General features: G+C 33.2%; 1 protein-coding gene across 2 annotated transcripts in view; it reads left to right on the top strand.

Moving 5' to 3' along the window:
- Positions 1 to 11963: 11963 nt before the first annotated feature.
- LOC118032636 (protein NUCLEAR FUSION DEFECTIVE 4) overlaps positions 11964 to 26647 on the top strand; it is a 38879-nt gene continuing 24195 nt past the window's right edge. Inside the window, exons 1-3 of one of the 2 annotated variants that reach the window (XM_035037404.2) lie at positions 11990 to 12489; positions 13874 to 14781; positions 15349 to 16180. In XM_035037404.2, coding sequence (XP_034893295.1) covers positions 12166 to 12489; positions 13874 to 14781; positions 15349 to 15838 — 1722 coding nt within the window. In that variant the 5' untranslated portion in view covers positions 11990 to 12165 and the 3' untranslated portion in view covers positions 15839 to 16180. Of the gene's footprint in view, positions 12490 to 13873; positions 14782 to 15348; positions 16181 to 26647 lie in introns of those variants that run through there. The other variant, XM_035037405.2, reaches the window with a different exon arrangement.

Consider the following 26647-nt stretch of genomic DNA (forward strand, 5'->3'; position numbering starts at 1 on the left):
TCAAAGTTATATAATTATTAATTTTAAAATAGGTGTAACCTTATCCAAATATTTATATTAATAATAAAAAAAACCTTTCCATGACCCCTGCAGGGTCTGTACATAACCAAACCCCTTGTTTTTATTGCATTTATCAATTAAATCATGCCTGCATTATTCCTCGAGTCATCAGATTCCATAATTACGTTGACAGAACCATATAATTGAGGTTTGCTTGTATTTAATCTGCTAATTCAGGCTCACAAGTCAGGCTCTGTCTGCAGGCATTTTTCTATATATGCTCCTCCTCTTTATCATGTAATGATGGAAGTCTCCGACGCTCTGCTGCAGTTGGAGATCATCTCACCACCAACGGACATGGTTTGTAGATATTGTCTAATAAATTTATATCTTGCTCGAGCCTGTTTCAAACCCCATACCATATATATATATATGTTTTTTTTTTTTTCCTGGGAGTCACCAAACATCACATCATTACCCACAAGGAGTATTATAGCCTTTATTTTTTATTTCGTATTTACAAGATAAATACAATTATTTTATGAGTTCAAGAGTGATCATTCATCTTAGAGCCTCTCACACGACAAAAGGATATTTACAGCGGGACTCATTACTATCACCTCCCATTGCATGATCAAGATATACACAAACCGCTTGGACTTTTAGGGATAAAATTAGGACACAGACACGTCTCTAGCTATTTACAAAATTTAAAAAGATAAAAAGCTATTTTCGAGTCGTCTCTATCTGTATAGATGACAGTACCCCATACCTATCGAACACCATTTGCAGGACTAGCTAGAAAACAGCTCTTGGGAAAAAGATAAGGCTCTGAAAGGGATGGGTGTGGGTGCAAGGAAGGTATTGGCAGTTTCTGAGTGCTTGTCGCTGTCACAAGACTCGTAGTAGATAAGAGAAAATGAGATTCCTTCCTGTTTTTTTAGCTGGAAATCAAAGAAACATGTTATAAAAATACGTATGTCCCTGTAAAACAACTGCACTGATGTCATCTGATCAAGAAGTCTTTGCAGATGAGGTTCTAACTTGTGATCTTACCCAGGAAGAATAAAAAAACGCAATTAGAGAAGAAGGGTTCATAGCTGTAGTGAGATGAAGATGATGAGGAGATGATGTCAACTGAAAGAGAATGGAAGACAGATGACAGTGAGAGGGGGAAGAGAGCTTTAAAATGTAAATGTGTTTGGCTCTAGGTTTAGTGTTACATTTAGCTCTAATCCTCATCTTAATTGTCGAAAAGCTGAGTTGGTAATGTTAAAAACAAATACCGCTTCCTGGAAAAATGTACGTACTCTTGGTTTCCTCCTTTCCATTATAAAACTTAAAATTAGCTGCGTAGAAGTCTTTTCACATTAATTATTATACTTTATTAAATTTATCAACGGAACTGAAATATCTTTAAAATCAAAACATTTACAACCGAGATCAAGATTTTTACATTTTTACAATAAGTTTTTTTTTTTATTTATTTAGCTAAGATATAAGTTTGATATTTAAATAAATATAAAAAAATAAAAAGCATAGTAAAATAATCAAAGTATTATTAAAGTGAAAAAAATTAAAATTGATATAAGAATTTTTTTTGTCTTTTAAAAATATATATTTTTATTATTATCACGTGGATAATTTTAATTTGATTAAATATTAAAAAAAATTCACTCTGCGTAAAATGCATGTGACATTGTGTGAGAGGCACTGGCACCATTTGAGCAATAAGTGCGACGCCTTTTGTTCTTTAATTAGAAATTTGTTTTTATTTTTTATTTTAATCTTGATTCTTATTCTTTTAAATGTTTTGGGTTATTTTGTTAAATTGATTATTCTTTTTAATTTTTACCAATGAACAATAAAATTTATTTTAAATTTTAATTTCTTTTCATTGTTATTTTAAATTTTTTTTTAATGTTTTTTCCCAAAAAAACTATAAAGAAAAAATAAATGAAAAACTAAAAAAATTTAACAAAAAAATAAAGATAAGAAAAAAAAATGATGAGCAAGTTAAAATGATAAAAATACTAAGTATAAAGAGAAAAAAAAATATAACTATAAATTGAAAAGTTGATGTTTATATATAATAAAATATAATAATAATTATATATATATTAATAAAAACATGGAAGATAATAAGTTATTTTTTTTTATATAAAAAAAACCTATTTTCTTTTACAAGAATTACAAATGAAGAGAGTAAAATTTTAACCGTTTATCTGCTCCATTTATTCGAGGCACCTACAGTGGGCCTCTTCACAGACCTAAATCCTCAAAATGGAAAGAACAAAAGCAGCCCACATGAATGGACAGAGAGAATATTTAATGGGTTATAGCTGTGAGGGGTCACGCCAGCACCAAGGACCCTTCCATGGATTTAAATATAGCAGAGAGAGAGAGAGAGAGAGAGAGAGAGAGAGCCTCTAGCAAGTTATTTTTTAAAGTGACAACAGTATCTTCTTTAGTCGGCTGGGGCTTAGGCTCTGTAGGTCCATCTCACATGGAAGCTTGCCACCACCATTATATACCTACAGAGACAAAGACCTAATTCTTGATCTCACGAACAAAACCCAGCTTGTAATCTTGTGTGCTTTCCATCAAACTGGGTGCCCAGAGATCTACCGAAAGGGAAGGGATGAGTCAGAAACCCGAATCGCTGACTCAGGTACTTGTGTTTGTTTACATGACAAAACAAAAGAGAGACGGTGGAAGAACTGAGAATCGATCTCCCTCGGAGACGATTTTGACATGTGGGCTCCATCATAGGTAGTGGGCCCTTGCTTGTAGTCTTAGGTATTGCTATGGTTGACAGCCCATGTGCATGTAGCAGCCTAAGACATGTTGCTGCTGTGATGATGTTTTTCTCTGTAGGAGAGGATAAGGATTCTACATTTCTTGTGCTTATGCAATACTTTATCTTAGTTTGACAACTGAAGCCAAATTCTTAACTAGTTTATGTGTTTTGTCTCTTTGCATGACCATTGAGTTTTCGGGATTCTTTTTTTTTTTTTTTAATCTCTAATTTAAAATCTAAACCATGGTGTAGTTTAATTAGAGATTTCTAATCCTCAAACTAAACTATGACTTGATCATATTATTTGATGACATGTTTGAGCCACAATTTATTTTTGCATTTGAAACCGTATTTGGATGCGTTTTGCAATATGGTACCAAACACATAAATACAATGTACACTCCTTTTCTACTAAAAAAGCAGCTTATGTTCCAAAGCACATGTGCATAATACAGTTTTTTATTTCTTTTCAATTAAAAAAGAAGGCATGTGCATATATAGTTAAGTGGTAGTTTGGTTCACTTTCACCAAGGCTAAGGCTGCTTATTTTTATTTTTTTTATTTTTTAGGGAAGATTGGTTTCTACTCTACTTTTTTTATTTAAAGAAGTTTGGCTCCTACTTATTCTAACACCAAATGGCGTCTAATATAACGGCACTCCTTTTTTTTTTTTTAAAAAAAAAAAAAAAGAACAGCGAAAAAAATTCAACGTCACCTTAAAGGATAACAATAAAAAGGAAAAAATCCCCGATGTCATCGAAATCAGCAGCTGCCGGTGGCTCATCGCTGTATCATGCTATAGATAATAACTGGATGCTATGCTTGCTTGCCGCGGGTTTGTGATATGTTTGTATATTATCATGAATTTTAAAAAAAATTATATAAAAAAAGATTATTGTAATTTATAATGTTTTTTTTAAAAAAACTACAAAAAATAATTTTAGAAAAAAAAGGAAAAAAAAACCATATAGAAAAAACATTGTAGCAATCTATAGTGTTTTGTGAATAAATATACAGTTGTAAATCTCAACCAACTCAATATTAAAAAAAATAAAATTTTTAAAAAAATTCATAACAAAAAAAAAACTATGTGAGGAATGACGGTAGCAATCTAGTGTTTTAAAGAAAAAAAAAGTACAAAATTAAATTCTCAATTAGCTTAATATAAAAAAAATAGAAGCAACAAAGATAATTTAAAAAAAAAAATTATATAAAAAAAAAAAGAAGACAAAAGACCCATGTAAAGAAATACTATAACAATCCACAATGTTTTGTAAGGAAAACTACAGTTGCAATTCCCAATCAATTCAATATTAAAAAAATAAAATTAACAAAGATAATTTAAAAAAAATTATAAAAAAACATAAAAATATGTGGAGAAATACTATAGCAATTCACAATGTTTTAAAGAAAAAAACTACAAAGCTAAATTCTTAACCATCTCAATATTAAAAAAAATAAATTCAACAAAGATAATTTTAGAAAAAAAAAACATACAGAAAAACATTATAGGAAAATAAAAACCATGTGGATAAATACGATAATGTTTCAAAGAAAAAAACTATAAAGCTTAATTTTTAAACAGTTCAATAATAAAAAAAATAAAATTGATAAAGATAATTTAAAAAAAAAACAACACAAAAACAAAAAAAATAAAAAAAAGAGATAATGTTGGAAAAAAAAAAGGAAAAAAAAACATGGGAAATGAAAAAAAAAAAAGCAAAAAAATAAACATGTGGAAAAAAAACAAAACAAATAAAAAACAAAATATATGTGAGAAAAGCTAAGTACTTATCCTCACGTTTTAAAATATTAATTAATAACAGCACATTGTAGCGGGTTTGGCAAGCTGGGAGATAAGAGTGAGCATTTTCGCTTTGATTTTAAACTAAAAAAATAACCAAACTAGATTTATTTGTTTTTTAAAAATTAAACCGAGACCACACCGAAATGATATGCTAAATGCACCGCTCTGATTTGGTGCGGCTCATTCCATTTTAACCTTTTGAAATTGAACCTGAGCCGAGCTGATTTTTTGTTAAAAATTGTCTAGTCGATTTATCCCTTTCTTTTTTTATGGTTTAGTTTTCTTAGTTTAATCAGTTTCTCTTCTTCTTTTTCCCTTGTACTAATAACAGCCACCATTGCAGTAATTTGCACATGGATACTCGAGCATATAATTGGAAATATTCACCGTTTTATAGATGATATACTCATATTAAAACTATAAAAATATCCAAAGCACTGCACAGATAAACGCATTTTAAAAACTATGTGAATTACAATGTCAAATGATGCTTAAAAATCTAGCAAGTTATAACACAAAAAAGATACGAGGAAAAGAAAGCTACTGCAATGATATAACTTAAACAATAAATACAAGAAATAAAAAAAGAGAGTAAAGAAGTTCTGTCAATAGCAGGTCGTCAAGAAACAGCAGTTAGGACTTGGGATCGAAGTGGCCTTTAACTCTTGGTTGTAGGCTTGCCGTGAGTGGGCCGCAGGAGACCAGCAATTTCTAACTAACCTACCTCGGGTGGCAGCATGCACCGTGTCAATAGTTCTATCCAATTTTTATGGGCCAAAACCACGATGATTAAACTTGAATGACGGTAAATAGTAGCATCTTGGATTACAGAAAGATCTCCTTTAGTTTAAGTTGAAAAGAAAAGCTGTCAAATCCTTTGTTTCTGCCCTAATTAAGTGGTGTGCAATGCTTGCTTGCAAATGATTGGCATGGTGTCTATAGAAAAAGTTCTTAAGAACGTAGCTATAAAACTCTACTCCAAGAATAATCCAGCAGTTCTTGACAAGAAGCCTTGCGTTTTCTATATATATAAGAGAATATTGCATTGGGTGTTGCTGGTTTTTGGATACTCTCCTGTCTGTTCTAACTCTTAGTCATTGGGCTAAACCAGATTTCTGGGGAGGGCTTCGTTATATATGTTCCTTCCGGTTGGGCTTCTGATGAAATTTGTTCTATCCTTCTGATCTTCAATCAAATTATATGCTCCAGGAAAGCATATATTGGACCAAGTTTTAGAACATCAAAAGAAGCCAACTAACAGAAATAATGCTCAAGAATATGATCAACATATTCCCAAGTCAGAAGACGTAATTGGTCGGTGGAAAATCAATTTGCATGGGTTCGTGCTTTGATATACCAGCAACTGGGTGGAGGCCAAAACACCCTTTCGAGAAGAAATGCTCACTTCATTACTTCTTTTTCGATGCTGTTCGAAATCATAAAACAAAGTAGTAATTTGCCCCCACAGCTTACCTCAGGTTCTACTTTGGTTACTTAAACCATAGTTTTAAGACCCGGCCCGGTGGTCGGCCCGGTCCAAGGCTCGGGTTCCGGGTTTTGACCGGGTCGGCCGGGTCAAAATTTATTTTTTAATTTTTTTAAAAAAATCAAAACGACGTCGTTTTAGAAAAAAAACAAAAAAAATAAAAAGACAACGGTTTTGGGAGCGGGTGTTGACCAGGTCTTGCCGGGTCCCGGGTCGACCGGGTCTGGCCGGGCCAATTCCCAAACGGGTTTTGCCCTCCACCCGGACCGGTCCCATGCCCGGGTCGGCCGGGTCCCGGGTTGACCCGCCGGGCCGGTCCGAGTTTTAAAACTATGACTTAAACATCTAAATTTCTGTGAACTTTGTCCAAATATATTGTATAAACTCGTAAAACTTATATATGATTACAAAGTAAAACTGACTACATGGAAAGGAGACCTCCATTGTTTTGATCGAAGAGTAAACTCGGAGCAAGCGGAACATGAGTTTTTGAGTTGCAATAAGAAATAGAGGTCGAACCAATAGAGCCCTAGCTCCATTGCTAGCAAAACTCTCCATTTTAAGAGAGCATTATTTCCTTTAAAGGAGCTAGGGCTACCACCAAGAGTAAAAATTCTCTCTATTTTAAATTTATGGCGGGTACCTTTCGTTTCTTCCATGAGTGCTCTCGAGGACATGCTCAACCTTTTAATTTTCCCTTTAGTTTTGAATATGGTGTTAGCATCATTTGCCATTTCCTTTTGTTTCCTTTTGTGTCCTCTATCTGGCCTACAGATGAGAGTATAAAATTATAAATAAATATATATATGTGCTCAAGAACATAACCTTTGATGGAATAACTATTCATGGCCCATAAACTACTCTTAAAAAGTAAAAACCGCCTGGCAAACAATTATTTCTGCAAATGGGCCTTTCAGGAGGACGAGCTATCAGGAAAATGATTCCATACTATATTATATATGATACTGTCAGGAGTCAACAATGGGTTTGGCAAAATAAATAAATAAAAAAAGAAGATGGCAAACGGTGGATAAGGATCCATAATTAATAACCAAAAAACTGCATACAGCTTTATTTGCAAAAATCACTTGCTGCATCCCAAATAAATGAAATAACTGAAGTTGGATTTCATATGTATATATATCACTCAAGGAATGGAGAGTTTGGTGGAGATCATGGGTCCTTTCTTTTTCTTTTTTCTCGACATGCTTTCCACCGGAAAAGATTTGCGTTGGAGCATATAAGGAAGCATAACTTGGTGGCATTGCCATAATGCTGGTGCCCATTAACTTCAGAGTTCTTGACCCCAGAACTTGATTTCCGTAGGAGAAACGCAAGAAATCATCTACAAACACAGAGCACTTGTTTTGTGGGTCCAAGAAAATAACAAAGCAACCAGAATTTCTGGCATGGATCTGGGATCTATATGGTTTATTCGCAACAAAACTTGAAGTAGGGTTTTTCTTTTTGGAAATAAGGTTGGGCCTTGCTCATAAATGTTTAGTTTATAGGCACCCACCGTTGTAACAACGGTGTTTGAGTGTTCAAACAAGAGAATCCTCAAATCAAGTAATGATAAAGAAAACATTCCAAAAAGGGTGTAAATGTTGGACTTTAATCTTTCTAATTAATGTGATGGCCTGCAAGCGACAGTTTATTAATTATTTCATTTTTTGTTAGGATGTTATTAAATACGATAATTCACAAATATCATAGTTTCTAAAATCCTCATAAATAGTAACTGTCATGTCTGGTTAGTAAGCATGTCAATTCCAGTTAGAATTACTCATATAACTAAAACCATTTAAAAAAATAAAATAAAATAAATTTATCTCATCCAAAATCTCGGGTCATTTAGGATTTCTCATGTTCAAATTTTAGTCGAGATGTCCTGGGTTTACTTTGTCCATTACATGCTAGACAATGATAAAGTGGCATTCTAATAGTAATTTGAGGAAGTTTCAAAGTGATCAAAGAGCGTTTTTATTTCTTAGATTATATTAGACTAGATTTTATTTATTTATTTTTATTTTTCAAAAAAATAATTGATCGCTATCTATGTCATGTCATTGTTAAAGAATTATTTCAAGTTGTTTGTCTCAATTTATGCCTTTTAGATTGTAAAGCATGTAAAATAATACTTTAATTTTAACATAATTCTCAACCTAAAAAAGCAAAAAAGAAAAAAAAAAAAAGAATTTAGACAATCAAATTTTTAGTAGGAGAGAGTTTGAAGTGTTTCTCGAGATGCTCATCAATTGAAAAGATTAATTCAAGTATTCCAAATATATTATATATAATATTTTTTTTAAAAAATTAACATGGTAAGTTAAAAGTTTTGACAAAATAATACTATTATTTTTTTTTTTTGATAAAATAGCATAATTTCATCTTATTGCGCTTTTAAAATACAATTACTTAACATGTTAAGCTTCTCAATTGTGATATCAATTAAAATAATAAGTGCCTCCTCATATTAAACAACACGTATACACAATAACTCTTTTCTCTTTTCAAACCAATGCCCTCAACCCTTATTGCTCTAAAAACCCACTGAAAACTTATTTTTTTGCCATTAAAACATCAGAAAATCAAACCCATCCTAATCTTTAAGTATCCTTGAATGTTTCTGTGTTCAAAATTCACCGTTGCCTTTGCTGCCGCCATTTCCATCACTGCCCCAACACCTTTTCTAGTCCTACAGGTAATATAAATAAATTACATTGTTATGGATTTATGTTTGGTTTAGTTGCAATAAAATAATTGTTTAGGATGAATTTATAGTTTAGGGTGAATTTAGGGTTTGTTGAATTAATAATAAATTAGTTATGAACACCATCGATTATGGTTGATTTGATATAGTTGAACATGAAAATAAGTTAAATTAATTACGCATTAATTATGTGTTGCATTTAATTTTGGATAAGTTGTCGATTTAAGAATTCTGCGTGAATTGTTGGAATTAATTAACAATATAATTATCCACACTTGATGAATTCATACAATAAAGCATGAATGTTATAAAATTATGATGAATTACACGTCGCATTGAATTTTTAATAAGTTGATGAGTTTGATATTTTTTTGAATTATTTTAATTTATTATGAATTTATGTTTGATTTAATGCAATTTAGCATGGAAATATCAATTACATTTGATATCATGAATTATGTTTAATTTGATCAAATTTGTTTTTATATAAAATTTTGATAATTATTATAATTTGAATGTATTAATTATTTATCAAGTTTGCATGAATTTAAATTATCATTCTAAAATGTTCAAAACTTATCATTCTACAATGTTCGAGAACCAAAATTATCGTTCCAACAAAAATATAGAACGTTAACTAAAATAAAATTAATAATTTTTCTGGTGAGTAGAACTTTAATAAAAATAATAGTATTTCTAACTTAATTAATTTTTACTTAATCAAATAATCAATAAGGTTAAGATTGGAATTTGATAATCCTTTTCTCTCATCAAAATTTAAAATATTTTAAAACTAAAATATGTCATTTCATATTGAAAAAAATCTTGACACAAATTGATTACTCGATTGCAAAAATCAATTATAATAATTTTAAAGAGTCAGCTTAATTTGAATTCAAAATTTAAAAGATGATTTTCGTAAAAAAAAAACGTCAATTCAAATATATATAGAAAAAACAAAGCTTAAATAGAAAAAGCTTACTTCAGGAACGTAAGAGCATCTCCAATGCAAAAAGCCAAATTAAAAAGCTAAATTGATAAAATGGCTTTTTTGAATAGTATAAATATAGTTTTTTTTATTATATGCATTCCAATGGTAAAAAGCTATTTAGAAAAGCCATTTATATTTTAATATATTTCATGTTAAATTTATTTTTATATAATTATGTAACTAATTTAGATATTTTATATATAATATAATTATAATATTATTAATTATATAATTAATATGATTAATTTATAAAAATAATATAAAATTTAATGAAATAAATGAAAGTTAAAAGATATAATTTAAAATTAAACTTAAAAATTTATTTATATGAATATTTTTAATTTTTAATTTTATATGTTACTATTAAAAATTTAATTTTTTAAAAGTAAATTTAAATTCAAACTTTGAAAAAACCATTAATATTTTAAATTTTAATTTTTAATTTTTTTTTAAAAATAAAATCATGCTTTGAAAAAATTTTAAAACAAGAACAAGTTTATTTCCTTACTTTTAAAGAAAAAAAAAATACTGTTGACCAATGGCTATTAAAATAGCCATGGGCAAAGTTACTTTTTTTTTTTGGCTATTTCTACATGTAGAAATAGCTCTTCTCCACTTAAAGAGCCATTTTGGCTTCCCATTTGGCTGCTGGGTTGGAATGTATAAGTAAGGAAATAAAAGCTAAAAGGACATCTTTTAAATTTTAGCTTCTCATTTGGCTCTCCCATTGAAGATGCTCTAAGAACTAACACTATAATACTCTCATCATTAAATTACAACAAAAAAGTAATTAATTATGATATTGTGAAAGCTTATAAAGAATATTACAAGGGAGAGGATCAGAGGATGCTTGATCCGACAAAAACACAAAACTAAATAAAATCTAACGCCACACACGTGTCACCTAAATATTTAGGCTTGGGTGACATATGCCTAACCTAGTCGACCCTAGCTCCAAATATTGGATCTAGGCGACCTACCCACGACAAAAAAACCAAGTGGGCCCAGATGACAAGATACAAATCACGATGCTCCCTCAGTCACAAAACTCGTGGGAAAGGACCCACGTAACGGCTTTGGTCACGTGTCACTCCCAGTATGTCACGTGTGCTGCTCACGCTCCTTCTTCACCCACGAGTTTTGTGCATCAAGTGATATATTTAATTGTTGTTTTGAGATGAGATAATGAACATAGTGAAAATGAATAAGATATATATTTTTTATTTTTTAAAAATAATAAAAATTTGTTTATAAATTATTTTAAATATAATTTTTTAAATATTTTTTCTCAATTAAATACAGTTTTGTTCACATGGTAAGCATATTTGCTTTTAGTTGTTTTGAATTGGAAACTCGAACGAACGAAATTGTTAAAAAAAAAATAAATTCTTAAGAGTATGCTAATTTGAAGTGAGAAATAATATTTACACTCTCTTCAATTATAATAATGTCTTTAAAAATTTAAGTGGTATATGCAATTGAATAATAATATTATAATAATATCGAATGATATTATTATTGTTCTGTTTAATATATATGATTTATTTAATAATTAATTACAAATAATTTTAATTTTGATATAAAAAAATCAAATTGAGAAATAGAACTTGCCATTTTTATTATATTTTTCGATTTATTTCTACCCAAAATAGTCAATTCAATATATAGAAAATATCAGGTGCTACCAATGGTTTTTATCTTTCCATGCTTCAACTATTATAGTGGCCACTCAAAAAAACCTGAACTATTACAAATAAAATCATGGAAATAAGTTTTTGTGGTGGCATTACAAACTGCATGCATTACCATTTAATTAATGTATACAGTGATTCTTAAGCTATATATATAATATACACACACTTAATTAAGAAAATATTTGGGAATACAGTTAAAATAATGTTTTTTTAAAAATTATTTTTTTTTTATATTTTTATATTGTTTTGATTTGTTATGTCACTAAATTTTTTTAAAAAACAAAAAATATATTTTTAAACAAAAAATATCTTAATAAATATATCAATCAATCTAGCAGTTATATGGGTTAATGCACGTGAATCTAACAGCATCCTTAAGACTACACTGCAGTTCATTTTGTTCTGTCCAAAAATTGCTACAGAGGAAACATAATAAAAAACGAAAAAGGAAATTCCAGTAGCTATGGAGGAAAGTCATGTAGTACAGCTCTTTGTCCAAATTTCAAGTCATTACATTACATTACATGTACAAACAAAATCACTCAAACCCCACTTTAAGACACTCTCTTGTCCTTCTCCCTTCACCCCCCTCCTCCCCTCTCCCTGTCTCCTGACTTCATAAGCAAAACAGAGAATTAACCCACTACCCTATTCGGCCTCAACACCAGCCAACCATGGTGAACCTGAAAGCTGGGACGAGGCCGCCATGGGTTGGACTTGGAGCAGCAGTTTGGGTGCAAATAGCATCAGGGAATGCTTACAACTTCCCTCTTTATTCCCATTCTTTAAAATCTGTTCTGGGATTTAACCAGCACCAGCTTACCATGCTTGGTGTTGCTAATGATGTTGGTGAGAATGTTGGACTCATTCCTGGTATTGCTTGCAACAAGTTCCCTCCTTGGGTGATTCTCTTGATTGGTGCTCTTGCTTGCTTCTTTGGTTATGGTGTTCTTTGGCTTGCTCTTACCAGTAAAGTACAATCCTTGCCTTATTGGCTGGTGAGTTCTCTGAGCTATTGCTTATTTCTAATGTTTAGAAAGACCTTTTGTGAAAATAATTGACGCCCATTTTCTGTTTCATTGAATTAAGATTTTAGTGAATTATTTCCTGTGATCTTCTCTGTCATATGATTGTGGGTTTAGGTTGAAGGTAGAGTGGTCATTGTTTACATGGTTTAGGGGCTATCAAATTGATGTGATTAATGTGAATTACACTGATCTTGGATTCGTATTGCAATGTTTTTTTAATTTTTTTTTTTATGATCAATGAATGGAATGCTTTTACATTCTAAAGTTGTTTTGGAGAGAATTTTTGATGAATTTAGTGGATATAATCTGGTAAATTTCCAATAGATTTGGCTTTTCCGGTTTCTTGGAAGTGGGAGGAAATGTTCGTGAAGCTTGCGGGGGGAAAGCTTAAACGAGACTTGATTACAAGTAAATGGACGATTAAAGAGAACTCCACGCAATCTAATACTATTATGCCGAATCAGGATGAATAGCCTGGTAAGCTTAGAGGGACAGTAAAGAAACTAAATGAAAAGAAATAACCAGGCACCATGAAAAGTATAACACCATTAAAATAATCATACAGTATGGGAGAAAGATAGAGTTTCAATTCTGCAATCATGTCTGGAAATACTAAAAGCACTTCTTGTCATTGATATATGGTTACTGGGTATAAATTATTAACTGCATCATTAAGCAATAAACTTCATCTCAGGAAAGGTTAGAGAAGAATGTTTCAAGTGTAATCACGGATGCATAATGTTCAAGGAGGGCAAACCTTGAATTTGCATGGACAAAATGCAAACAATGAATGGCCATACATACTTTATTTGATTGAAAACAAGCATGTACGCACAAGCAAGGATTCCATTTCCTGCTGAAAGAGCACCACCAGGCTGTCCTCTTTCTATGGCTAATGTAAAAATGGTAAAAAATGAGTTCAATACTAGATTTGAACTCACAATCTGCTGCAACTCCACCCCCCGCACTTTTGTCATTTGAGTTCAAGGTTGTCTACCTTTTTGTCTAGTAAAATCAGCTTCCATATTATTGCTCATGACAGATATGATAAACTACAGTGTTAAAGGATGGCGAATCACTGTTATGCTGTAGAAACTCACAAGTTATTTTCGTTGTTGTATGCATAAGAGTGAGATTTTCTGCAAATTTGGATATAGTTGCTGCTTCATGTGGTTTACTTTGTGATTTGTGGAAAATATCCTGTGCTCAGATACTTTAATGCATGTTTAATTTCTCAAATTCTTCATCATTTTTATTTGGTTGAGTGGCATACATGTTCATTGTGCTCATTCTTAAAATTTTCCAGCAAAAGGACTAAAGTCACATTTTTTGTTTTAACTTTACGATATTGCAGCTATGCCTTGCTCTCTGTGTTGCCACCAATAGTAGTGCTTGGTTGAGCACAGCTGTTCTTGTAACCAACATGAGAAACTTTCCTCTTAGTAGAGGCACTGTTGCTGGTGTTCTTAAAGGTTACGGTGGAATCAGTGCTGCAGTATTTACTGAAATTTATAGTACTCTGCTCCACAATTCCTCATCTAAGCTTCTGATGTTTCTTGCACTTGGAATTCCTGTTCTGTGTTTCATAGTCATGTATTTTGTAAGAGCTTGTACCCCTGCATCAGGTGAAGACTCTTCAGAACACGCCCATTTTCTTTTCACTCAAGGAGCTCTTATTGTACTCGGCTTATATGTCCTAACAACCACCATATTGAATCACATATTTCATTTCAGTGCTCCGGTATCTAATACCTTTCTTGTTATAATGGTTGTCCTTCTCATGGCTCCATTTGCAATACCCATAAAAATGACATTTCACCGCATGAGAGTCAGTAAACCAGAGATGCATCACCAGCCAGTTGAGACTCCAGACAGTGTGATACAAGAAGACAACGCAGACAAAACCGAACCACTGCTGAAATCATCTTCATCAACAACAGCCCTCGGAAGTTTTCGGGAAAATGTTGAGGCATCTGAGGTGGCTATGCTTCTAGCTGAGGGTGAAGGGGCTGTGAAGAAGAAGAGGAGACCCAAAAGAGGGGAGGATTTCAGATTTACTGAAGCCCTAATAAAGGCTGATTTCTGGCTTCTTTTCTTTGTGTACTTTGTGGGTGTTGGATCTGGGGTAACGGTGCTCAATAATCTGGCCCAGATAGGAATTGCACAAGGCGTGCATGATACTACCATCTTGTTGTCGCTCTTCAGCTTTTGCAATTTTGTGGGGCGTCTTGGTGGGGGTATTGTGTCTGAACATTTTGTCAGGTTACTACACTCTTTCCTTATTGGCTAATCATTAAGTTCATTACATCGAAGTTTTCTGCATTTTGATGCCTAATTGATTTACATTTAAAAGGTTAAAAAAACCAAATCATCTAAACCATGCAAGTCTTGGCTTAGAGCCAGTGACTTTATAAACAAAATATAAAACACAGAAGAACCAAATCAAAGGATGCCAAGATGATTTTCATTCTCAAATTGTGTCATGATGGGGCTTGGTTCTAGGAATAATACTGTCACTCCATCTATTGGACATTGCGAGCGTCCTCTGAGAATTAAGTTGCATCGGTTTTTCTTCTGTTATATGCTCCAGATATTGATGCTCGTAGACGGAGAAAACATATGCATAAGAAGCATAGCTCATGTTCTGCCAAAATGTCATATGAATGTTACTTGTCATATTTCCATGAGCTTTTGTCTTTGGCACACCCTCAAATTTCTTTATCAGTCCATTGTAATTGTCTGAGTGTCGGTTCCAAAAGAATACAGACTGCACAGGCTACAATATTTTTGTGGTGTTACTTTGATGTGCTGGACATTTATTCCTTGCAGATCAAAAACAATCCCTCGGACAATATGGATGACATGCACTCAAGTAATGATGATCATAACATACCTGTTGTTTGCTTCTGCAATTGATGGTACCCTTTTTGCTGCAACAGCATTACTCGGGATCTGCTATGGAGTTCAGTTCTCGATAATGATACCGACTGTCTCTGAGCTTTTCGGCTTGAAGCATTTTGGTTTATTTTACAACTTCATGTCACTAGGAAATCCTCTCGGTGCGTTCCTTTTCTCGGGTCTCCTGGCAGGCTATGTATATGATAACGAGGCAGCAAAGCAGCAGGTACCAAATTTGCTGTCCAGTTCAAGCATCTCCTGCTTGGGTCCAAATTGCTTCAGGCTCACCTTCTTGGTTCTGGCTGGTGCCTGCGGTCTGGGCTCCATCTTGAGCATTATTCTAACTATGAGGATAAGGCCTGTCTATGAGATGCTTTATGCTGGGGGTTCTTTCAGGCTTCCTCAAACTTCAAATCACTAAGCTGCTCGAAGTGGAATATGATAAGTTGAGGCCATGGGAAGCCATTCTCCTGAAGCACATGACGTGGTAGATATTCCGGCTATGTAAATTCTCTTTTTAGAATTTGCACAATGCGTTGCAAGTTTGAGTGCCAACCCAGGAAATCAACAGTCATCTAATTCATGTTAATACTAGTTATGATGATAAAGTTTTCCTCTGCATATGACAGCTAAAATGCAATCGAGGAGGATAGTTATCGATGATTGATATCCTGTTTTAGCTAGAAGTATACCGAACAAGGTTCATGTATCCATTATTTTTGGTTTCCTTGAAAATGCACTTCTAAATTTCTTTGATGAATAATTTTGCATTAGTGTAATGGTTCAGCTCAAATCTTTGAGTGGTTTTTTTAATTGGATAACTGTTGTTTTCGATCTATAATTTAGTTTAGATTACGTGCATTTTTATATAATTAAGTTCATCTTAATCAAAATAAAATCATAGCATACATATTAAATAGACATTAAAACTTGCAATGTATAGCAAAACAAAATTCTTTTTTTGATTTTCGTATAAAAGTTAATGTATTAAAGGGAAGAAACTATATAGAGCACGAGAAGCATACCTCAAGAAGTATAAATGCTTGTTCACTAGTCTATTTGACAAAAAATAACAAGAACAAGAAGCAAAAGCTAAAAAAAAACTAAAAAAGGACAAAAGTAGATTGTGAAGATAAACAATAGATAAGTCAGTAGACCAGTTGATTACATATAAAACTGTGCTAAGCAAAATCTCGAAATTAGCAAAAGTAATTATATTTCATGACTTTTAGAGGTACCAAATGAACATGAAAGTAGCTAAGATATGAAACCTGGTTCGAGCTCTATCAAACGAGACTGAACCAAATAAAAAAAAATCTTTGCAAACATCCTGATGAGATCAATAAATCTTATGAAAAACTTGATTATTTCTCTCACATTAAATGAAGTAAATTGAGGTAGAAAAGGCTAGCCAAGTAAGTAAATGCGTAAAGTCTTTTTTCTTCTTCTTCAAGTGCTTGGATGCCTACTAAAGTAAATGATGTCATGTCAAAGAAGGCCAACCCATAAGGGTCATATTCGTGATAACACCCTAAACTGTAGCAGAGAAAAGACACTAAAAGGATAAATGTTTATGTGTTTCAACCTGTAACCCACAAAGGATACATGTCGAAGAGGGAATGATCTAAAAAACATGTAGTCTATTCATGATATTGAGATGACCTATAAAGGTAAACAACATGATAAAAGAGAGTATCAGGATGAAACCTGAAAACCAGAGAAGATGGTGTGTAGAGTCTATGGGTCTGGAATCTTTAAGAACCTTCCATGCCGAGTCAATAGAGAACCTCCCCTAATGAGTTACCGTTCCAGATATAATGGTTTGGTAAGGCACTCTTGGGTTAAAAGTAATCGAGTCCCATTTAGGTTAGAGCTCTAGACTACCCAATGAAAAAACTCAAGTATCCCTCTTAATGATGTATAAGACCTTAGCATTTTAAGACAACCTAATATAAGAGAGCACCCTAAAAGACACCAGGTCACATAACTGTTACCCATCTGGTAACCAACAGTCTAACAATATAGAGGTAGTAGTTTCATTACCAATATTGAAGACAAACTCCTTTTACACCAATCTTTGATGAGTAGAACCTTCCTCCATGACTAAGAAGACACTACAGGAGGCATGACATGCCTAAAAGATCTGCCTTTGAGCAAAACATTGTGGACCCATCATGACCAAACTAATGATCTATCTGATAGTAGTTGCTAGCTTGAGAATAACTGTTTCATTCCAAGTTTAAGCCCTCCTTATTCTTAGGCCACCCTTTTTAAGGGATATCAAACGAGCCATCTTAGCCTCTGAGTGGGAGATAGAGAAGCCTTTATAAAGAAAGGGAACTAAGATACCCTTAATCCTCTTAATAATAGAGGAAGAGAGAATAAACATGGAGAACCAATAAACCTGGATGGAGAAGAGAAATGATTTGATTAGTTAAAGACGCCTAACAGAAGTAAAATAAAATAAAATTGAGGTCCACAGCTTAATCTTAGTGAGAATCCTCTCTACTAAAAGCTTATAATAAGAGTGAGTTAGTTTAATAGATATCAATAGAACAACCAGGTATCTTATTGGCAAAGAACCTAACCTGAAACCCAAAAGATCCTGTAAAGAGGTCCCAAGTTCATCATTAACTCATGATAAAAAGATTGGGCTCTTCTTTGGATTTATAACAAGACCAAACAACCTTGCAAAATCATCCAAAGCCTTCCTCACAATCTTGACCGAGTTCTATTTGCTTGACACTAGATCATAAGGTCATTAGTAAAACATAAGTAAGTAATGATATTTTGTTTGCACTACCAGTGATAATGAAACCTCGGGTTCTGTTAGGCCTCTTTAAAAATACCTCTTAAATTCTTCATAGTCAGGATAAACAAATAAAGGGATACAAGATCACCCTATCGAAGAACCTTGGAAGATGGGAAGAAACCACGACTCTCTCCATTAAAAAAAACTATTCTTGTATGAAAACAATTCCAACAACAAAATTGAACAGAAAAATTCAACAAAAAATAAGAAAAACAAATATAATGCAAAATAAACATAAAAAAAAATCTTACTTTAATTTTGTAGTGAGTGAAGTTGAGCAGAGAAGGAAAAAACAAATTCACACAATATGTTAATTAAAAAAAAAGAGTAAAACTGAGCAGAGAAAAAACAAAAGAGAAGAGAATGACTTACCCGGTAGGGATGAAATACAAATAAGAAAAAGAAAAGAGAAGGAGTTAAGAATGAGAGAAAGAGAGAGAGAAACATTTTTGATTTTACAAAAGAGAAAGAGATAAGATGAAGAAAATGCTTGTCTTTTATGATATTAGGGAATCTGGTCTTTATTTGGGGTTTTTTTTTATCGAAAGTTTTACCGATGGATAATTAAATATTAATATTTTTAACATTTTTCTTGGTATTTTTGTCTGTAACATTTAATTGAAAATTTTCAGAGCCCCTTAAATATCACCGATGACTTTTCGGGCTATTAGTAATTCCGTCTGCAATGAACAATAATTAACTGTGTTATTGAGAAGTGAACAATTCAAAAGCTTTCCAGAAAATATCGATGGACTTAATATATCGGTGATTCTATATGTAATAAATATAATGAATAGTGTTATTGAGAAGTGAACAATTTCAAACCTCTCTGAAATAAACCAACAGACTTAATCTATCATTATATGTATTGGTATTTTATAGTATATCGGTAATGTCATCTGTATAAAACAATATATATGGCCATATTGTATCTATATTTTTTATCTATCCATCATGCAAATTCTTAAAAATACAACAACACACACAATATAATAATATCAGTTCTGTGTAAAATAATAAAATTACAAAAAATAAATGTTTCCTTATCATGTAATAATAAATGCTTGTCATTGTCATTACACTAAAGATAATATCATTACACATTCGTGTGTTGTGCAAATTAATCAGGATTGTTTTCTTCAATTTCATCTTTCTTATCATCATCTCCATTATAATATTCTGCATTGGTTCTGTATGTTTGTTGGTTCTCAGAGCATTTATTTAATTTATTAATGTTAACATCAATATCAATAAAAACATTCTCGGTAATGTGAAAATTTAAATTTTATTCTAAATCAGTAGACAAAACAACTAGATATCAATAAATTATTTGATCACATTACAAAATATCATCTTCCACAGTTACTAAGATGTTGTATTTCAATTTTTCATGCGCATATGAGAAGCCCATTAAAACCATCGAAAAGGTAAAAAGTCACATGATTAAAGGTTGTTTTCACGGTTGACTTGACTTTGGTTGGGTCATTGATTTTCACTTGTCTTTTAAGTTTTGTGACTTCAATAATTATTTGTGATTTCCTCCGTCTAGATTTCGACTCTTTCTATTAGTTTAGTCGATAAAAATAAACCCTCCAAATTCTTAATTTTGTCTTGTTAAACTGCATTATCAACCTTGAATATGCATAAATCCTTGAATAAATTTCTAAACTAGGCATGGTGTATTTACGGTGCCACTACCTTTTCTTTTGTTTGAGAAATAACCCTTAATTATTTCTAGTTCTTATAAGTAATTTAAGAAAGTTATTTTATGATCTAATAAAAAAAAATAAAATTAGTAATACAAGATTAAATCTCGATATTCCGATATTTTCTTATTGTCATTCCAAGGCAAAGTGAAAAGTAAAAGGAACGTAACAGAGGGGGGCGAGACCCCTGTGTTACCGACCATTGAATTGATGATCTTTCTGCTGGCACCATGCATGATGTAATGCTAAAACTTGGGAATTTCCTCGAAGAATCAATGGGACAATAAGCCAAATAAAGAAGACTTTATTATGCGTGGAAAATCATGTGATGACGACGACCAATTCCATCCAAACCACATGGTCGATAGCGTGGAATTAAATGATGAACAAGCAACGTCGCTGGTTGTAGGGTACAGTTCTGCGCTCTCCTCCTATAAAGAGCAGCCCTCCAGTGCACAAAGCCAGCGGTATACAATTTAATTCATCAAGTATTTCAAATGGGTTAAGCAGGTTCTCTGTCGTAGTGATGAAGCTGATCTTCATGGTTTTATTACCAGGTTTCATTTGTGTTTGGTGGAAGAGAGAATTGCTCCATTGGAAATACCTTCCCAATTACAACTGCCGGCTTCTTTCCCCCAAGATTGCAGGTGTTTGCCGCCGTTTGGGTAGTTAGAGGAATTTTGGTTGTATACAAATATACAGGCTGGCTTTGTTCAAGCTGCTCTTTATACTACAAGACGAATCAACACGCTCGATCTTTCGTTAACAAGGGGTTGGGATCGGTAGGGGTAGGTAAAAGGAAATTTTTTATTTCCAATGGAGCAATTCTCTCTTCCTCCAAACACAAATGAAACCATCACCCTGGTAATAAAACCATGAAGATCAGCTTTATCACTACTGCAGAGAACCTGCTTAACGCATTTGAAATACTTGATGAATTAAATTGTATACCACTGGCTTTGTACAAGCTGCTCTTTATACTATAAGAAGAATCAACACACTCGATCTTATGATTGTTGTTGCTGTAGTAGCGGATCGATTTAATTTACTGTTGTCTTTTACAATGAAAAAGTTGAGAAAGTGTTCGTTCATGAATTGTATTAAACAGCCCACTTGTATGACACTGGAATTCAATTCCACGCTATCGATCCTGTGGTTTGGATGGAATTGGTCGTCGTCATCACATGATTTTCCATATGTAATAAAGTCTTCTTTATTTGGCTTATTGTCCCATTGATTCTTCGAGGAAATTCCCAAGTTTTTGCTTTACATCAATATTAATTCAATGGCCGGTAACACACATGACTCCCGTCTCTCTGTTACGTTCCTTTTACTTTTCGCTGTGGTTTTTGAACCCTATCCAAGGTTGATCTGGAGCAAATCCTGGATTGTGGGTCAGGTGAAACTTGAGGAGGTTATTTATCAAGAAATTCTCAAATCCTACCAGTGTCAATTCTAACTTAGCAACATTGTCTTTTTATTTGTTAATAATATATTTAAATAAAAATCAAGATTCAAATTAATTTAAATAATATAGTTAAATGAAAACAAGATTTCAATTAATTTCACTCTTTCTTTCATTTTTTTTTTTCAAAACCTTCACCATTCTAATCCTTCTCAGCTATATATCATGTCTCCCTTCTTTGATATTGTTATCAAATAGCAAAAGTGCAAATAATCATGCTCTTGGAGATATCAAAATTATCCTACAAATCAACAATTCCATTCATATAGGATTTTAAATATTCTTGTTTCAAGATTTGTTAGATTAGTGTTAGATTTGTTACTGGACGGTATGAAACATTAGTTTAGTCAAACTTGAACCGATTCATAATAAAATTTTTTAAAAGCATTCACTATGGCAATATTAAAAGCATAATAATATCAAAAGCATAAAAATAAAAACAGAGAGACCAATTTGCCAACAAGCTATAATAATAGAACCCACAGGTTGATTGATTGAAACCCTGACCCCAAGAACTGGGGACCGCTGAAGAACACCTTAAGAAATCTTGCATTTTACTGCTACATTTTACAAGAGACAGATGAACTAGTCATCGCGCGCGGCGTGTTCCCTACGGCTGAAAATAATACAGTGGCTGTTAGTCTTGTTTGTGGTTGTGGAAAATTACACGCTATGACGAAGAAGACGGTTGCTGCATTCATTCATCGCGTGTTCTTCGTCATGATTACGTGTTCTTCATCATGTGTATCAAGAACCCAGTAAAGCCATCTAAACGGGACTGAACCAAATAAAAAAGGTCTTTGCAAACATCCCTGATGAAATCAATAAATTTTATGAAAAACTTGATTATTTCTCTCACACTAAATGAAGTAAGTTGAGGTAGAAAAGGCTAGTCAATTAAGTAAGTGTTTGACATTGCGTTTGTAACTGCGTTTCGTCAAATTTTGAATTTTTTTTTTTTTTTTTGCTAAAATTGAGTTCGGTTTGTACTTTTCAGATCGTTTTGATGTGCTGATCTTAAAAATGATTTTTAAAAAATAAAAAAACATCATTGGCATGCTTTTCGGCACGAAAAGCTATTTGAAAAGCAACCGCTACCACACTAGCCAAGTAAGTAAATGCGTAAAGTCCTTTTTTTTTCTTCTTCAAGTGCTTGTATGCCTACTAAAGTAGATGATGTCATGTCAAAGAAGGCCAACCCATAAGGGTCATATTCGTGATAGCACCCTAAAGTGTAGTAGATAAAGGACACTAAAAGAATAAATGTTCATCTGTTTCAACCTATAACCCACAAAGGATACATGTCGAAGAGGGAATGATCTAAAAAGCATGTAGTCTATTCATGATATTGAGACGACCTGTCGCACGTGTGCGGCGAAAACATCCACCCTCGAATTCTATTTTATGTGGCAAATGTGTGGAGACAAGGAATTCTTGTCTTTTATTAGTGGAAAAATTGGAATGGGAGTTGCCATCTAGTATTTTGATCACTAGGAACCCTAACTGGTCTCAGAGATTGGGTACGGCGACTGGTTGCGTAAATGGAAGGTATTAGCACCCCAAATACGCCCTACCTAAGGTAAGCTGCATTATTTTATTGTCTGATAAGATCTAAGGTCTTCTTGTGTTTTCTAGTTGTTGGTCCGTCTATGGTTTAAAAAAAGTTCTCCTCGGTAAGGAGATACTTGTCTTATCGGGTAAAACCTAACTATTCTAACATCAATAAAATAATTTAATATCCGGAATACGTCTTACGTATAAGGTTGTAACCCCAAATATTAAAAGAAAACAAAATAATTTTTTTGGAATTTTTGAAATATTGGCCAGTTCTTGTGACTTTAATAAACTGGTTATTAAAGCCAAAATGCATGCTAAAACCCTTTTTTTTTATGAAGATACGATATGATTTTAATTTTTTTTTTAAAGAGACTTGGCTGTATGCATGAAAACAAAACCAATATTGATTAAAATGAAGTAAAATATTTGCGGAAAATTACACACTATGATGAAGAAGAAGGTTGCTGCATTCATTCATCGCGTGTTCTTCGTCATGATTGCGTGTTCTTCGTCATGATTGCGTGTTCTTCGTCATGTATATCAAGAACCCAGTAAAGCCATCTAAGAAGACTGCTGAAAAAAAGATGGTTTAGATTTCCTCAGCTGACTTCGAGTCAAGGCAATTTTATATAATTAAGTTCATACTAAATAGATTTTAAAACTTGCAATGTAGAGCAAAACAAAATGCTAACATGCTAAAATTTTAAACCCTCCAAGTTCTGCAAGGGTCCTTTCATTCATTGAAGTTCCAAAAGAATGCAAGTCCACCAAAACATTGGAAATATATGAGTAGCTTGGGGATTATGAACCCTGTTGCACGTAAAAATCCGCGCGGCATCGGATGACGATTTTTTCGTTTGTTTTGTTGATTTGGTTCTTTGGAGTCACCACCTAGTATTTTGGTCACTAGGAACCCTAACTAGTCTTTCAGAGATTCTAAGGCAAGGGACTGGTTGCGTAAAAGGAAGGTATTAGCACCCCTAGTACGCCCTACCTAAGGTAAGCTGCTTGGTGTTTGGTTTGCTCTATAATTGCTATGGTGTTGGTGTTTTCTAATCCCATCAATTTTCCTAGGTTTGATTGAAATAAAATTTATTTGGATAGAAATCCAAGGAGATTTCATGTGCTTCGAAAGCTCATTTTTCCCTTAGTATTTCAAGAGTTTTGCGACTCGTAAATCACAAGGAGGAAGGGAAAAAAAATTAGAAATCTAAGGAAATTCAAGGCGTTTTAAAAGCTTATTTTTACCTTAGTGTTTCATACTCTCACGACTCGTAAACCATGGAGTAAAATTGAAATGTCCTCGATTATAATCAAGGCTTCTTTCAAGGATGTTTGATGACTTATTATTCCTAGAAAATTATTTTGGATATTTACCACTTAGGGTTTCTTTATCCAAATATTAACAGTGAATAATAACAAATTATTCCCAATAATATTTTGAATATTCATCCCTTTGGGATTTTTTTTATCCAAACATTAATGGTGAATAATAAATGAATTCCCCCCAAAATAAGATTTTTGTATTTTTTGAAATATTGGCTAATACCCTTTAGAGTTTTACAAACATGTTGTAAAATCCAGAAATGCAAGAAAATAATTTATTTGTTGTGTTTAAGAAATCCATGCGAAAACATATTTTTTAAAGTTCAAATGTTTGTTTCTTTTAAGATATTAAAAAAAACATGTTAGGGTATTGGCCGTATGCAACACACAAAAATATATATATATATATATATATATATATATATATATATATATATATTTTTTTTTTCTCAAAAACAAAAAAAACAAACATCACATTTAATTGCAATTAAAGACAACAAACTACATTTATATTATCAAAATTTGCAAGAAAACTGAACAGTCCTAAAAATCAAGGAGGGCCCTCGATGCCAAACACAAACTTTTTTCTTTTCTGCCAGCAGGAGACCCGCACGAACAATTACTGTTACTGGTGAATTAAAATTCATATTGCACAGTAACATGCACAGTAACAGGGTGAATTGAATTCATGCATGCATGCATGAGGACGAGAAGAGCTTACCTGGTGCAGGGACGAAGCTGGTGCTCGGAGATGAAGCTGGTGGATGGCGCTGCAGCTTCTGCACATGACCGGTTATCACTGATTCTGGAGACAATGACGAACGCTGGTAAAGCTGGTGTTGCTCTCCGTCTTCTTCTAGCCAATGCTCTCTCTGGAGACGGCGAAGACGATGATGAAGGTGTGATGTGCTGGTGGAATGGACGTTATTCCCTCTGTTTTTCTTACTCTTTCTCTGTTTGCCTGTGGGCTGCCTCTCTCTCGTTGCTCTTCCTCCCTCTCCTTCTGTCCCTTTTTCGTTTCACTGCCCTCTCTCCCCTGTTCTGCTTTCCGTGCTCTCCTTATCTGTACTGTGCTCGTCCATTTTCCTTCTATCTCTGCTGGTTCCTTTTATATATGTTAGTGCTGAGGACGAATGTCTACAACTGTGGCTGAGAAGAAACAAACTGCTGTCTGCTGGCTTGCATGTTCTCCCGGTTGCGGGAGTTGTTGATAACGTTGCCGCTAATCTTGACTGCAACTAACGCTTGGGATGGAGCTCATCGTTGGAGGAAACGCTATTGATGGCTGAGAATGGAGAGATGAACCGTGGGAAAGAATCTGGTGGTGATGGGGAGAAGCCAAAAGTGTGTGGGGATGAAGGGAAGATGGAAGGGCAGAGGGGCTGGTGTGCTCTTTGGTCAGCTGAGGGGAAAAAAGAAAACGAAGGGAAAAGGCTGGAATCGGCTAATTCAGGTGAGGGAGAAGAAGATCTTTGCTGGTCTTCAATTTTGGCGTCAGAGAGAGAAGAGACGGTGAGTTGGTGTTTTTTGAAGAAGAGAGGATCAGCGGATGCCTTTAATTTGTTGGCTGGGAGAGGGGGAAGGGAGGCTGGTCCGGCAGCTTCTTTTTTTTTTTTTTTTTTTTTTTTTTTCAAGATAGGTGGGCAGCCGGCTGGCTTAAAAGAAATGGGTTTAGGGTTTTGTGGTTACCCTAATTTTTTTATCGTAAAATTGCTCCCTTGTAAATTTTATCTCCGAATCAATTTTTCTCCCCCCTTTTATTATGACTGGAGGTTCACGTATATAGAAAATCTCTATGTGTGCTATTTAAGGAATTATTGCAATAATTATTGTAGAGATTGTCTTCTATAACCAACACTAACAAATCCCATATATATGGTATTTTATATTGCATTGATTATTTTTCATAACCAGCACGAATCAAATCATATATCTATGGTATTTTATATTGCAATAATTATTTTCTATAACCAGTACGAATCAAATCATATGTCTATGATATTTTATATTGTAGTGATTATTTTTCATAACCATCACAAATCAAACCAAATTATTTATGATTTAGTAATTTCCTCCTTGACATATTGCTTCCTTAGCCCTGATGCTATATGTTGTCGCCACATGTAAACCCTTATATTTTTATTTTTTTATCATATTATATATATATATATATATTTTTTAAAAAATCAAAACATGGGTCAAAAATTGGGTAGCAACAAATTGGGGGCGGCTGGTTTCGGAGAAAACAATATCCAAGGGTGGCTGTTTGGGTTAGATAGGTTTAGGGTTCCCTTTATTTTTTGTCAAAATTACCCCCTTTACAAAAATGAACCCCCCCTTGAATGTGTTGAGGAAACCAGTATT

This window comes from Populus alba, chromosome 6, assembly GCF_005239225.2.
Source record: "Populus alba chromosome 6, ASM523922v2, whole genome shotgun sequence".
Lineage (NCBI taxonomy): Eukaryota > Viridiplantae > Streptophyta > Magnoliopsida > Malpighiales > Salicaceae > Populus > Populus alba.